At 38.0% G+C, this 13,352-nt stretch overlaps 1 protein-coding gene across 1 annotated transcript in view; it reads right to left on the bottom strand.

Annotated features, from left to right (window-relative positions):
* LOC133642582 (glypican-6-like) overlaps positions 1 to 13,352 on the bottom strand; it is a 414,767-nt gene that overhangs the window by 207,025 nt on the left and 194,390 nt on the right. The window contains exon 2 of the mRNA XM_062036862.1: positions 5,148 to 5,306. Coding sequence (XP_061892846.1) covers positions 5,148 to 5,306 — 159 coding nt within the window. The remainder of the gene's footprint in view (positions 1 to 5,147; positions 5,307 to 13,352) is intronic.

Genomic DNA, 13,352 nt, shown 5'->3' with positions numbered 1-13,352 from the left:
ATTTATTTATTTATTTTTTACATAAATAAATACTATCATGTGTGCTTACGGACTGTATCCCTGCAGACTGTATTGATCTATATTGATATATAATGTATATATTGTGTTTTTTTATGTTGATTTTATTTTTAAAAAAAAAAAAAAAAAAAAAAAGTTTTTTTTTTATTTCTTGTGCGGCCCGGTACCAATCGGTCCGCGGACCGATTGGTACCCGGTGGTTGAGGACCACTGGTCTACATAACATGTAATGGTGGTTCTTTGGTCAAAATGTGACAACAAAAATGATGTTCTTTATTTTCAATGGAACACGTTTTGGTGTTGTTTACAGGCGTCATATTGCAGTCCACACGTATCTCTTATGTGTGACTGCCATCTAGTGGTCACACTTATCATTACACCATGTACCAAATCAAATGGCTTCGAGCTCGGTAAGCACAACCAGAATTATTCCATACATTAGGCGCACCGGGTTATAAGGCGCACTGTCAATTTTTGAGAAAATGAAAGGATTTTAAGTGCGCCTTATAGCCCGAAAAACACTGTAAATGTCTTTGACAAGAATATATGATAATGTACTATTTTTTTTGCACTCCCTGTATAAGATAAAAATAAAGTTTAAAATGCATACAGTACATAGGTTTAGTATGAAAAGATGAAATACTTTATTGACGCATGAAAACACATAAAACGAGCCTTTTATTTGGCAGCTGTGCGTTAAGAGCATAATTAAAGACCCATAACCTATCCGTATCAAAAGAATTGGCACCAACACCAATTCCTAACATCTTGTGCAGAATAACACGGCTCAGACAGACTTTGGTTGAAAGGTATTTTAAAAATAGGGTTTTTTTTTCTACTCAGGGTACAATGACCCTTTTTAGAGAACATTTTATTGAAAATGGTCCTCGGTTATAAATAGACGATTGTAATCTTTTTACTATTCTGTTAAGTTCTCACTGCCCGTTATACCTATCGGTAATGGGTTGATGCAAAGAAAGAAAATGCAATTAGAAGAACATTATTAAACACTATATTTCCAAAAGTGTTTGGCCACCCATCCAAATGATCAGAATCAGGTGTCCTAATCACTTGGCCCTCTCCGTTCTAATTCATCCCGAAGGTGTTGTATCGGGTTCAGGTCAGGACTCTGTGCAGGCCAGTCAAGGTGTATAGAATCAAGCACTTAGGCATGGAGACCATTTGTAAAAGAATGGGCCGCTCTCAGTGATTGTCATAGGATGCCACCTGTGCAACAAATCCAGTCGTGAAATTTCCTCGACCCTAAATATTCCAAAGTCAACTGTCGGCTTTATTATAAGTAAATGGTAAAGTTTGGGAACAACAGCAACTCAGCCACCAAGTGGTAGGCCACGTAAACTGACAGAGAGGGGTCAGCGGATGGTGAAGTGCATAGTGCAAAGAGGTCGCCGACTTTCTGCACAGGCAGTTGCTACAGAGCTCCGATTAGCCCACGTACAGTACGCAGAGAGCTTCATGGAATGGGTTTCCATGGCCGAGCAGCTGGATCTAAGCCATGCATCACCGAGTCCAATGCAAAGCGTGGGATGCAGCGGTTTAAAGCACGTCGCCACTGGACTCTAGAGCAGTGGAGATGCCTTCTCTGGACTGATGAATCACGCTTTTCCATCTGGCAATCTGATGGACCAGTCTGGGTTTGGAGGAGAACGGTACATTTCGGACTGCATTGTGCCGAGTGTGAAATTTGGTGGAGGAATTATGGTGTGAGGTTGTTTTTTTAGGATTTGGGCTCGGCCCCTTAGTTCCAGTGAAAGGAACTTTGAATGCTCCAGGATACCAAAACATTGTGGACAATTCCATGCTCCCAACCTTGTGGCAACAGTTTTGAGCGGGCCCCTTCCTCTTCCAACATGACTGTGCACCATTGCGTAAAGCAAGGTCCATAAAGACATGGTTGACAGAGTCTGTTGTGGATGTACTTGACTGGCCTGCACAGAGTCCTGACCTGAACCCGATAGAACACCTTTTGGGATGAATTAGAACGGAGACTGAGAGCCAGGGCCTTCTCCACCAACATCAGTGTGTGACCTCACCAATGCGCTTTTGGAAGAATGGTGGAAAATTCCTATAAACACACAACCTTGTGGACAGCCTTCCCAGAAGAGGAAGCTGTAACAGCTGCAAAAGGTAAACCAACATCATATTGAACCCTATGGGTTAATAATGGGATGGCACTTCAAGTTCATATGTTTCTGAACTGAATCGCAAGATGGATCACATTATGGAGAAGCTTGCTGAAAAGGAAAAATATAATACGAGAGCAGCCAGCATGGACGAATAGAACAGACAAGTCATTGTAATGTCTGCTCGCGGAAGAAAAAAAATATCCCAATCTACGATTTGACTCCCTCGAATGGCCTTGACGCTGTGAACAACAGGAGCAGGCTGTTCTGAAAACACCCCCGAGGACACCTCAAGGATGGACGCTTTTGACCTCCCTCCCTCCTCAACGACACCTGGAGTCAAACTTTTTCTTGTTATGTTATGTTATTTTCATTTATTTTGCGCCCCCCAACCAACTGTTACATCAGCCTGGGGCTTGCATGCAGAACGGCCCCAGCCTATGAACACTACATCATCATACCCAAGACAATGGGCACTTACAGACACACACCCCCTCCCCCACCCCACGCCTTCACCACCGCTTGTTTCCCCTCGGGGTGATGGACGGCTGGCAGCGCTTCATAGCAGCAGTCGACCTCCAGGGCCCCAACTCCCCGCCCCTCTGTTGCGAGTTGTCGTCATTAAATGTAACGTGTTTATGTGTGCATGGCAGGGAGGTTTTTTCCCACTCCAGACTAGGCCCCCTTAGGAGCCCAGTCTGGATTGTATTTTTTTACTCATCTTCTTCCCCAGCGTTTGACCTTTTTCGTATCTTTTACGGGGCGCCTTTGGCGACCCATCAGCGTTCCTGTTCTCTAACCCTGTACACTGTTTGTTTGTCTAATCTTGAACGGGTTTGTGCTGAAAACATAGTCAAGGCAGGTGACCAAATACTTTTGGCAATGTTGTGTACATCTCACTGCAGCAAAGCATTATGGGTAAAAGGTGTCGAACACAAGCCAGCATGTGTCTACAAGTGTACCAAAGAGACCAGGGAAAGGGAAAAGTCTTCAAACTAAGCAGTCTGTCCAATGGGATGGCACTTCAAGTTAATATATTCCTGAACTGAATCGCAAGATGGATCACATCAAGGAGAAGCTTGCTGAAAAGGAAAAATTTAATACGAGAGCAGCCAGCATGGACGAATAGAACAGACAAGTCATTGTAATGTCTGCTCGCGGAAAAAAAAACATCCTAATCTACGATTTGACTCCCTCGAATGGCCTTGACGCTGTGAACAGGAACAGGCTGTTCTGAAAACACACCCCTTTTGACCTCCCTCCCTCCTCAACAACACCTGGAGTCGAACTTTTGCTTGCATGCAGAACGTTATGTTATTTTCATTTATTTTGCGCCCCCCAACCAACTGTTACATCAGCCTGGGGCTTGCATGCAGAACGGCCCCAGCCTATGAACACTACATCATCATACCCAAGACAATGGGCACATACACACACACCCCCCGTCCCCCACCCCACGCCTTCACCACCGCTTTTTTCCCCTCGGGGTGATGGACGGCTGGCAGCGCTTCATAGCAGCAGTCGACCTCCAGGGCCCCAACTCCCCGCCCCTCTGTTGCGAGTTGTCGTGATTAAATGTAACGTGTTTATGTGTGCATGGCATGGAGGTTTTTTCCCACTCCAGACTAGGCCCCTTTAGGAGCCCAGTCTGGATTGTATTTTTTTACTCATCTTCTTCCCCAGCGTTTGACCTTTTTCGTATCTTTTAGCGTTCCTGTTCTGTAACCCTGTACACTGTTTGTTTGTCTAATCTTGAACGGGTTTGTGCTGAAAACATAGTCAAGGCAGGTGACCAAATACTTTTGGCAATGTTGTGTACATCTCACTGCAGCAAAGCATTATGGGTAAAAGGTGTCGAACACAAGCCAGCATGTGTCTACAAGTGTACCAAAGAGACCAGGGAAAGGGAAAAGCCTTCAAACTAAGCAGTCTGTCCAATGGGATGGCACTTCAAGTTAATATATTTCTGAACTGAATCGCAAGATGGATCACATCAAGGAGAAGCTTGCTGAAAAGGAAACATTTAATACGAGAGCAGCCAGCATGGACGAATAGAACAGACAAGTCATTGTAATGTCTGCTCGCGGAAAAAAAAACATCCTAATCTACGATTTGACTCCCTCGAATGGCCTTGACGCTGTGAACAGGAACAGGCTGTTCTGAAAACACACCCCTTTTGACCTCCCTCCCTCCTCAACAACACCTGGAGTCGAACTTTTGCTTGCATGCAGAACAGCCCCAGCCTATGAACATTACATCATCATACCCAAGACAATGGGCACATACACACACAACCCCCGTCCCCCACCCCACGCCTTCACCACCGCTTGTTTCCCCTCGGGGTGATGGACGGCTGGCAGCGCTTCATAGCAGCAGTCGACCTCCAGGGCTCCAACTCCCCGCCCCTCTGTTGCGAGTTGTCGTCATTAAATGTAACGTGTTTATGTGTGCATGGCATGGAGGTTTTTTCCCACTCCAGACTAGGCCCCTTTAGGAGCCCAGTCCGGATTGTATTTTTTTACTCATCTTCTTCCCCAGCGTTTGACCTTTTTCGTATCTTTTACGGGGCGCCTTTGGCGACCCATCAGCGTTCCTGTTCTGTAACCCTGTACACTGTTTGTTTGTCTAATCTTGAACGGGTTTGTGCTGAAAACATAGTCAAGGCAGGTGACCGAATACTTTTGGCAATGTTGTGTACATCTCACTGCAGCAAAGCATTATGGGTAAAAGGTGTCGAACACAAGCCAGCATGTGTCTACAAGTGTACCAAAGAGACCAGGGAAAGGGAAAAGCCTTCAAACTAAGCAGTCTGTCCATCTCTTATTAATACCAGCCATCCTAATTATTCATCATTCCATCAGGATTCTGCGAACATGACGTCTGACAGGCGTCGCCTGAATGCATTCGCTAAAAAGGCTGTCTGGGAAATGGATGCATCATATTCAAAAATAAAAAAATAAAAAAATAAAATCTTCTCCGACTTACCGTCAAACTTTTTGTGCCTGGAAACAAACATGGCCCTCATGTCGCTGCTGCTCTCCTCCACCAGCTTCTCAAACTCCAGCTTGCTCTGCTGGTGGAGTTTGTCTTCCATGTCAGACGTGCAGCAGGTGTACCCCTGAGGACACACGTGCAGGTGCTCACCTGTGGGCACAAACACGGGACACGTTTTTTTGTTGACGCTCGACACGGGGAGTCGCTTTTTTTAAACGTGTTTGATCACAACTCTTCTTTTTACCCATGTATGGGATGTACTGTGACGCACTGCGAACCCGGCAGGCACAACACATTGAAACAACATTGAGAAGTTGTGGAATTACATCGTGAAGTGAAGTCAAGTGAATTATATTTATATAGCGCTTTTTCTCTAGTGACTCAAAGCGCTTTATGTAGTGAAACCCAATATCTAAGTTGCATTTAAACCAGTGACAAGGATGGCGGACGCAGGGATCGAACCCGGAACCCTGAAGTTGCTGGCACGGCCAATCTACCAACCGGGCTATACCGCCCCGCAACTCAAACTTAAGGTTGGAACGACATACTTTTTGACAACCTTTATTCAATGTTGGGTTCTGACGTTCATTTGACCATTGAATTTTGGTCATTTTCCAACCAATACCATGCAACAAAAACACAGCATTGTAGCAACGTATTTTTGACGACGTTGAATCAATGTTGGGTTCTGACGTTCATTTGACCATTGAATTTTGGTCATTTTCCAACTAATATTCTACAACACACATACAACATTGAAACAACATATTTTTGACAACATTTATTCAATGTTGGGTTCTGACGTTCATTTGACCGGTGAATTTCGGTCATCTTCCAACCAATATTATACAATAAAAATACAAACGTTGAAACAACATTTTTTTGACGACGTTTATTCAATATTGGGTTCTAACGTGCATCTTGCCATTGAGTTTTGGTCATTTTTCAACTAATATTCTACAACACAAATACAACATTGAAACAACATATTTTTGACGACCTTGATTCAATATTGGGTTCTAACGTTCATCTTGCCATTGAATTTTGGTCATTTTTCAACCACTATTCTACAACATTGAAACAACATCTTTTTAACGACGTTTAATCAATGTTGAGTATTTGACATTCATTTGACCATTGAATTTTGGTCATTTTCCAACCAATATCCTACAACAAAAACACAACATTGAAACAACATATTTTTCACGACGTTGATTTGACCATTGAATTTTGGTCATTTTCCAACTAATATTCTACAACACAAATACAACATTGAAACAACATCTTTTTGACAACGGTTATTCATTGTTGGGTTTTGACGTTCATTTGACTATTGAATTTTGGTTATATTCCAACCAATATTTTACAACATTGAAACAACATCTTTTTGATGACATGTAATCAATGTTGGGTGTCTGACGTTCATTTGACCATTGAATTTTGGTCATTTTCCAACTAATATTCTACAACACAAATACAACATTGAAACAACATATTTTTGACGACGTTGATTCAATATTGGGTTCTAACGTTCATCTTGCCATTTAATTTTGGTCATTTTTCAACCACTATTCTACAACATTGAAACAACATCTTTTTAACGACGTTTAATCAATGTTGAGTATTTGACATTCATTTGACCATTGAATTTTGGTCATTTTCCAACCAATATCCTACAACAAAAACACAACATTGAAACATATTTTTGACGACGTTGAATCAATGTTGGGTTCTGACGTTCATTTGACCATTACATTTTGGTCATTTTCCATCCAATGTCCTACAAAAAAAATACAACATTGAAAAAACATCTTTTTGACGACGTTTATTCAATATTGGGTTCTAACGTGCATCTTGCCATTGAATTTTGGTAATTTTTCAACCACTAGTCTACAACATTGAAACAACATCTTTTTGACGATGTTTATTCAATATTGGGTTCTAACGTGCATCTTGCCATTGAATTTTGTTCATTTTTAAACCACTATTCTACAACATTGAAACAACATCTTTTTGACGACGTTGAATCAATGTTGGGTTCTGACGTTGATTTGACGATTGAATTTCGGTCATTTTCCATCCAATGTCCTACAACAAAAATACAACATTGAAACAACATATATTTGACGACGTTTACTCAATGTTGAGTATTTGACGTTCATTTGACCATTGAATTTTGGTCATTTTCCAACCAATATCCTACAACAAAAACACAACATTGAAACAACATATTTTTCACGACGTTGATTTGACCATTGAATTTTGGTCATTTTCCAACTAATATACTACAACACAAATACAACATTGAAACAACATCTTTTTGACAACGGTTATTCAATGTTGGGTTTTGACGTTCATTTGACTATTGAATTTTGGTTATATTCCAACCAATATTTTACAACATTGAAACAACATCTTTTTGATGACATGTAATCAATGTTGGGTGTCTGACGTTCATTTGACCATTGAATTTTGGTCATTTTCCAACCAATATTCTACAACAAAAATACAACGTTGAAACAACATATTTTTGACGATGTTTATTCAATATTGGGTTCTAACGTGCATCTTGCCATTGAATTTTGGTCATTTTTCAACCACTATTCTACAATATTGAAACAACATATTTTTGACGACGTTTAATGAATGTTGGGTATCCGACGTTGATTTGACCATTGAATTTTGGTCATTTTCCAACTAATATTCTACAACACAAATATAACATTGAAAAAACATATTTTTAACAACGTTTATTCAATGTTGGGTTCTGACGTTCATTTGACCAGTGAATTTCGGTCATCTTCCAACCAATATTATACAACAAAAATACAACATTGAAACAACATATTTTTGACAACGTTTATTCAATATTGGGTTCTAACGTTTATCTTGCCATTGAATTTTGGTCATTTTTCAACCACAATTCTACAACATTGAAGCAACAAATTTTGACGACGTTGAATCAATGTTTGGTTCTGACGTTCATTTGACGATTGAATTTTGGTCATTTTCCATCCAATGTCCAACAACGAAAATACAACATTGAAACAACATGTTTTTTGACAACGTTTTTTTAATCAATGTTGGGTTCTGACATTCATTTGACGATTTCCTTTTGGTCGTTTTCCAAATAATATTCAACAACAAAAATACAACATTAAAACAACATATTTTTGATGACGTTTATTCAATGTTGGGTTCTGACGTTGATATGAGCAATGAATTTTGGTCATTTTTCAACTAATATTCTACAACAAAAATACAACATTAAAACATATTTTTTACAACTTGTATTCAATGTTGGGTTCTGACGTTTATCCGACCATTGAATTTTGGTCATTTTCCATCCAATGTCCAACAACGAAAATACAACATTGAAACAACATGTTTTTTGACAACGTTTTTTTTAATCAATGTTGGGTTCTGACGTTGATATGACCAATGAATTTTGGTCATTTTTCAACTAATATTCTACAACAAAAATACAACATTAAAACATATTTTTTACAACTTGTATTCAATGTTGGGTTCTGACGTTTATCCGACCATTGAATTTTGGTCATTTTCCATCCAATGTCCAACAACGAAAATACAACATTGAAACAACATGTTTTTTGACAACGTTTTTTTTAATCAATGTTGGGTTCTGACATTGATATGACCAATGAATTTTGGTCATTTTTCAACTAATATTCTACAACAAAAATACAACATTAAAACATATTTTTTACAACTTTTATTCAATGTTGGGTTCTGACGTTTATCCGACCATTGAATTTTGGTCATTTTTCAACTAATATTCTACAACAAAAACACATCATTGAAATAACATCATTTTGACTATGTTTATTCAATGTTGGGTTCTGACGTTCATTTGACAACTGAATTTTGGTAATTTTCCATCCAATATCCAACAACAAAAATACAACATTGAAACATCTTTTTGAGGACGTTTTATCAATCTTAGGTTCTGACATTTATTTGACCATTGAATTTTGGTCATTTCTCAACCAATATTCTACAACAAAAATACAACATTGAAACAACATCTTTTTGACATTGTGTATTCAATGTTGGGTTCTGACGTTGATATGACCAATGAATTTTGGTCATTTTTCAACTAATATTCTACAACAAAAATACAACATTAAAACATATTTTTTACAACTTTTATTCAATGTTGGGTTCTGACGTTTATCCGACCATTGAATTTTGGTCATTTTTCAACCAATATTCTACAACAAAAACACATCATTGAAACAACATAATTTTGACTATGTTTATTCAATGTTGGGTTCTGACGTTCATTTGACAATTTAATTTTGGTAATTTTCCATCCAATATCCAACAACAAAAATACAACATCGAAACATCTTTTTGAGGACGTTTTATCAATCTTGGGTTCTGACGTTCATTTGACCATTGAATTTTGCTCATTTCTCAACCAATATTCTACAGCCAAAATACAACATTGAAACAACATATTTTTGACATTGTGTATTTAATGTTGGGTTCTAATGTTCATTTGACCATTGAATTTTGGTCATTTCTCAACCAATATTCTACAACAAAAATATAACATTGAAACAACATCTTTTTGACATTGTGTATTTAATGTTGGGTTCTAACGTTCATTTGACCATTGAATTTTGGTCATTTTCCAAGCAATATCCTACAACAACAACACAACATCTTTTTGATGACATTTATCAATGTTGGGTTCTAACGTTCATCTGACCATTGAATTTTGGTCATTTTCCAACCGAAATTCTACAACGAAAATACAACATTGAAAACATTAATTTTTGTCGACGTTTAATCAATTTTGAATTCAAATTTGACTATTGGAAATTTGGTCATTTCCCATCCAATATTCGACAACAAAAATACAACATTGAAACAACATCTATTTTGAATCAGCTGTTTGAGTGTACCTGCATCTTAGTTAAAGTTTTAATTACCAAATTTGGAGGTGCTAAAAATCGCCATGTACAATCGCTAATGCTAATCATTAGCATGTATGTGGCATATCCATCCCTGTTGGAGGAGACTCCACTTTATGAGGTCTAAAAAGGCCACGTGGGCTGATGTGTTTTCTGGTATTTAAACATATGTATTTGTATGTACTACAAATAACAATAAGCTGACTGAAAAAGCTAACTTCACTCTTACCGATGTCTTTCTCTACACAATACAACCCAGCGATGCTCCACATGAACATAAAGGGAGCTAAAGGTGAAAGAGCTGTGCTTGGAGACTGGACCACAGAAGATGCTGTAGGTGCATGCTGGCACTCTCTGATGTACTTAATCCTTAATAAGTCCTTGGAGAGACACCAAGCTACCGTAATGAGGCACAGTATCACCACAACACAAATCCATTTTTACTCCGGAGGGAACAAAATAAAGCTCTTTATGGCAACAGAAACCCAGCTAGACAAAATAGCAGATTTAGTGCAAATGCAGTAGTTGATTAGAGATTTGTAATCATTGTTATTACAAACAACAATGCGATATGACAACACGATAACACTTGTATTCCTTTATTAAATTACAACATCAATTTGTGGCGTAGTACTGTGAAGAAGTGTGTGTCTTTTTGTGCAACCAAACAAAAACATCGATTTGCAACAATTTTGAAAAAATTGCAGCTCCAAAATTTTTTTGCAAACAAAATATTGTATTTGAAATGAAAATAAAATAATTTCAAACAAAGAAAAAACTGTTTTGGTCCAAAATACTAATATTTTTTTATTTTTATTTTTATTTTTTATGCACAATATTTTTATTGGTGAGTATCGCCCACTCCTATGTGGTATTTCCCTCCAATTGTTAACTGTGGTCACGCCATTCTCTGACACTGTCCAATAAAAAGGCTTCTATCATACCCTTCAGAGGAGGCCCCGCCCACATGATGAAAATGTTGTAAAAAAAATAAAAAATATATTTAAAAAAAAGTCAAGAGAAAAGTATTCAATGTTTACAAAAATACTGTAATGGATAAATATACAAATATATGTATTTGAATATTTGAATACTTCACAGATGCAAACTTGGGCTTTTAGCTCGGTGGTTAGCACGCTCGCCTCTCATGCGGACGGCCCAGATGCGAGTCCGCGACACAAAAAGGCAGAAACCGACCGAGTAGACACGAGACATTAAAACAACGTTGAGAACTTGTTGAATTAGGTGCTGATATTGAACACCTCAAACATAACGTTGAAACAACATGCTTTTTGAGGACGTTTAATCAATGTTGGGTTCTGACGTTGATTCGAACATTGAATATTGATCATTTTCCAACCAATATTCCACAACACGAATATAACGTTGATACAACATACTTTTTGACAACTTTTAAACAATGTTGGGTTCTGACGTTGTTTTGACCATTACATTTTGGTCATTTTCCAAACAATATCCTACAACACAAATATAATGTTGAAACAACATGCTTTTTGAAGACGTTTAATCAAAGATGGATTCTGACGATTATTTGACCTTTGAAAATTGGTCATTTCCCAACCAATACTCTACAACACAAATACAACGTTGAAACAACATGCTTTTTGACGTTTAATCAATGTTGGGTTCTGACATTGATTTGAACATTGAATTTTGGTCAATTCCCAACCAACAATCTACAACACAAATACAACATTGAAACAACATGCTTGGTACTCAGCATCAAGGGTTGGAATTGGGGGTAAAATCACAAAAAATTATTCCCGGGCGCGGCCACCGCTGCTGCCCACTGCTCCCCTCACTTCCCAGGGGGTGAACAAGGGTAAAGGGTCAAATGCAGAGAATAATTTCGCCACACCTAGTGTGTGTGTGACAATCATTGGTACTTTAACTTTAACTTAACTTTTTGACAACGTTTAATCAATGCTGGGTTCTGACGTTTATTTGACCTTTGGAAATTGGTTGTTTCCCAACCAATATTCTCCAACACAAATACAATGTTGAAACAACATGCTTTTTGACGACGTTTAATCGATGTTGGGTTCTGACGTTGATTTGACCAATGAATTTTGGTCATTTTTCAACCTATATTACACAACACAAATACAACGTTGAAACAACATGCTTTTTGACAAGGTTTAATCAATGCTGGGTTCTGATGTTTATTTGACCTTTGGAAATTGGTTGTTACCCAACCAATATTCCACAACACAAATACAACGTTGAAACAACATGCTTTTTGACAACGTTTAATCAAATTTGGGTTCTGACCCTGATTTCAACATTGAAATTTGGTCATTTCCTAACCAATATTCTACAACACAAATACAACGTTGAAACAACACGCTTTTTGACGACGTTTAATCAATGTTGGGATCTGACGTTGTTTTGACCATTGAATTTTGGTCATTTTTCAACCAATATTCTGCAACACAAATACAACGTTGAAACAACATGCTTTTTGACCACGTTTAATCAACAATGGGTTCTGACCTTGATTTGACCATTGAATTGTGGTCAATTCCCAACCAATATTCTACAACACAAATACAACGTTGAAACAACATGCTTTTAGACAACGTTTAATCAATGTTGGCTTCTGACGTTGATTTGACCATCGGATTTTGGTAATTTTTCAACCAATATTCCACAACACAAATACAACGTTGAAACAACATGCTTTTTGACAACGTTTAATCAAATTTGGGTTTTGACCCTGATTTCAACATTGAAATTTGGTCATTTCCTAACCAATATTCCACAACACAAATACAACGTTGAAACAACATGCTTTTTGACGACGTTTAATCAATGTTGGGATCCGACGTTGTTTTGACCATTGAATTTTGGTCATTTTTCAACCAATATTCTACAACACAAATACAACGTTGAAACAACATGCTTTTTGACCACGTTTAATCAACGATGGTTTCTGACCTTGATTTGACCATTGAATTTTGCTCAATTCCCAACCAATATTCTACAACACAAATACAACGTTGAAATAACATGCTTTTAGACAACGTTTAATCAATGTCGGGTTTTGACGTTAACTTGACTTGTGAATTTTGGTCAATTCCCAACCAATATTTTACAACACAAATACAACGTTGAAACAACATGCTTTTTGACGACGTTTAATCACATTTGGGTTCTGACCCTGATTTCAACATTGAAATGTGGTCATTTCCTAACCAATATTCTACAACACAAATACAACGTTGAAACAACA

This window comes from Entelurus aequoreus, linkage group LG02 (genome assembly GCF_033978785.1).
Source record: "Entelurus aequoreus isolate RoL-2023_Sb linkage group LG02, RoL_Eaeq_v1.1, whole genome shotgun sequence".
NCBI classification, from domain to species: domain Eukaryota; kingdom Metazoa; phylum Chordata; class Actinopteri; order Syngnathiformes; family Syngnathidae; genus Entelurus; species Entelurus aequoreus.
This window is presented reverse-complemented; position numbering and strand designations above follow the sequence as displayed.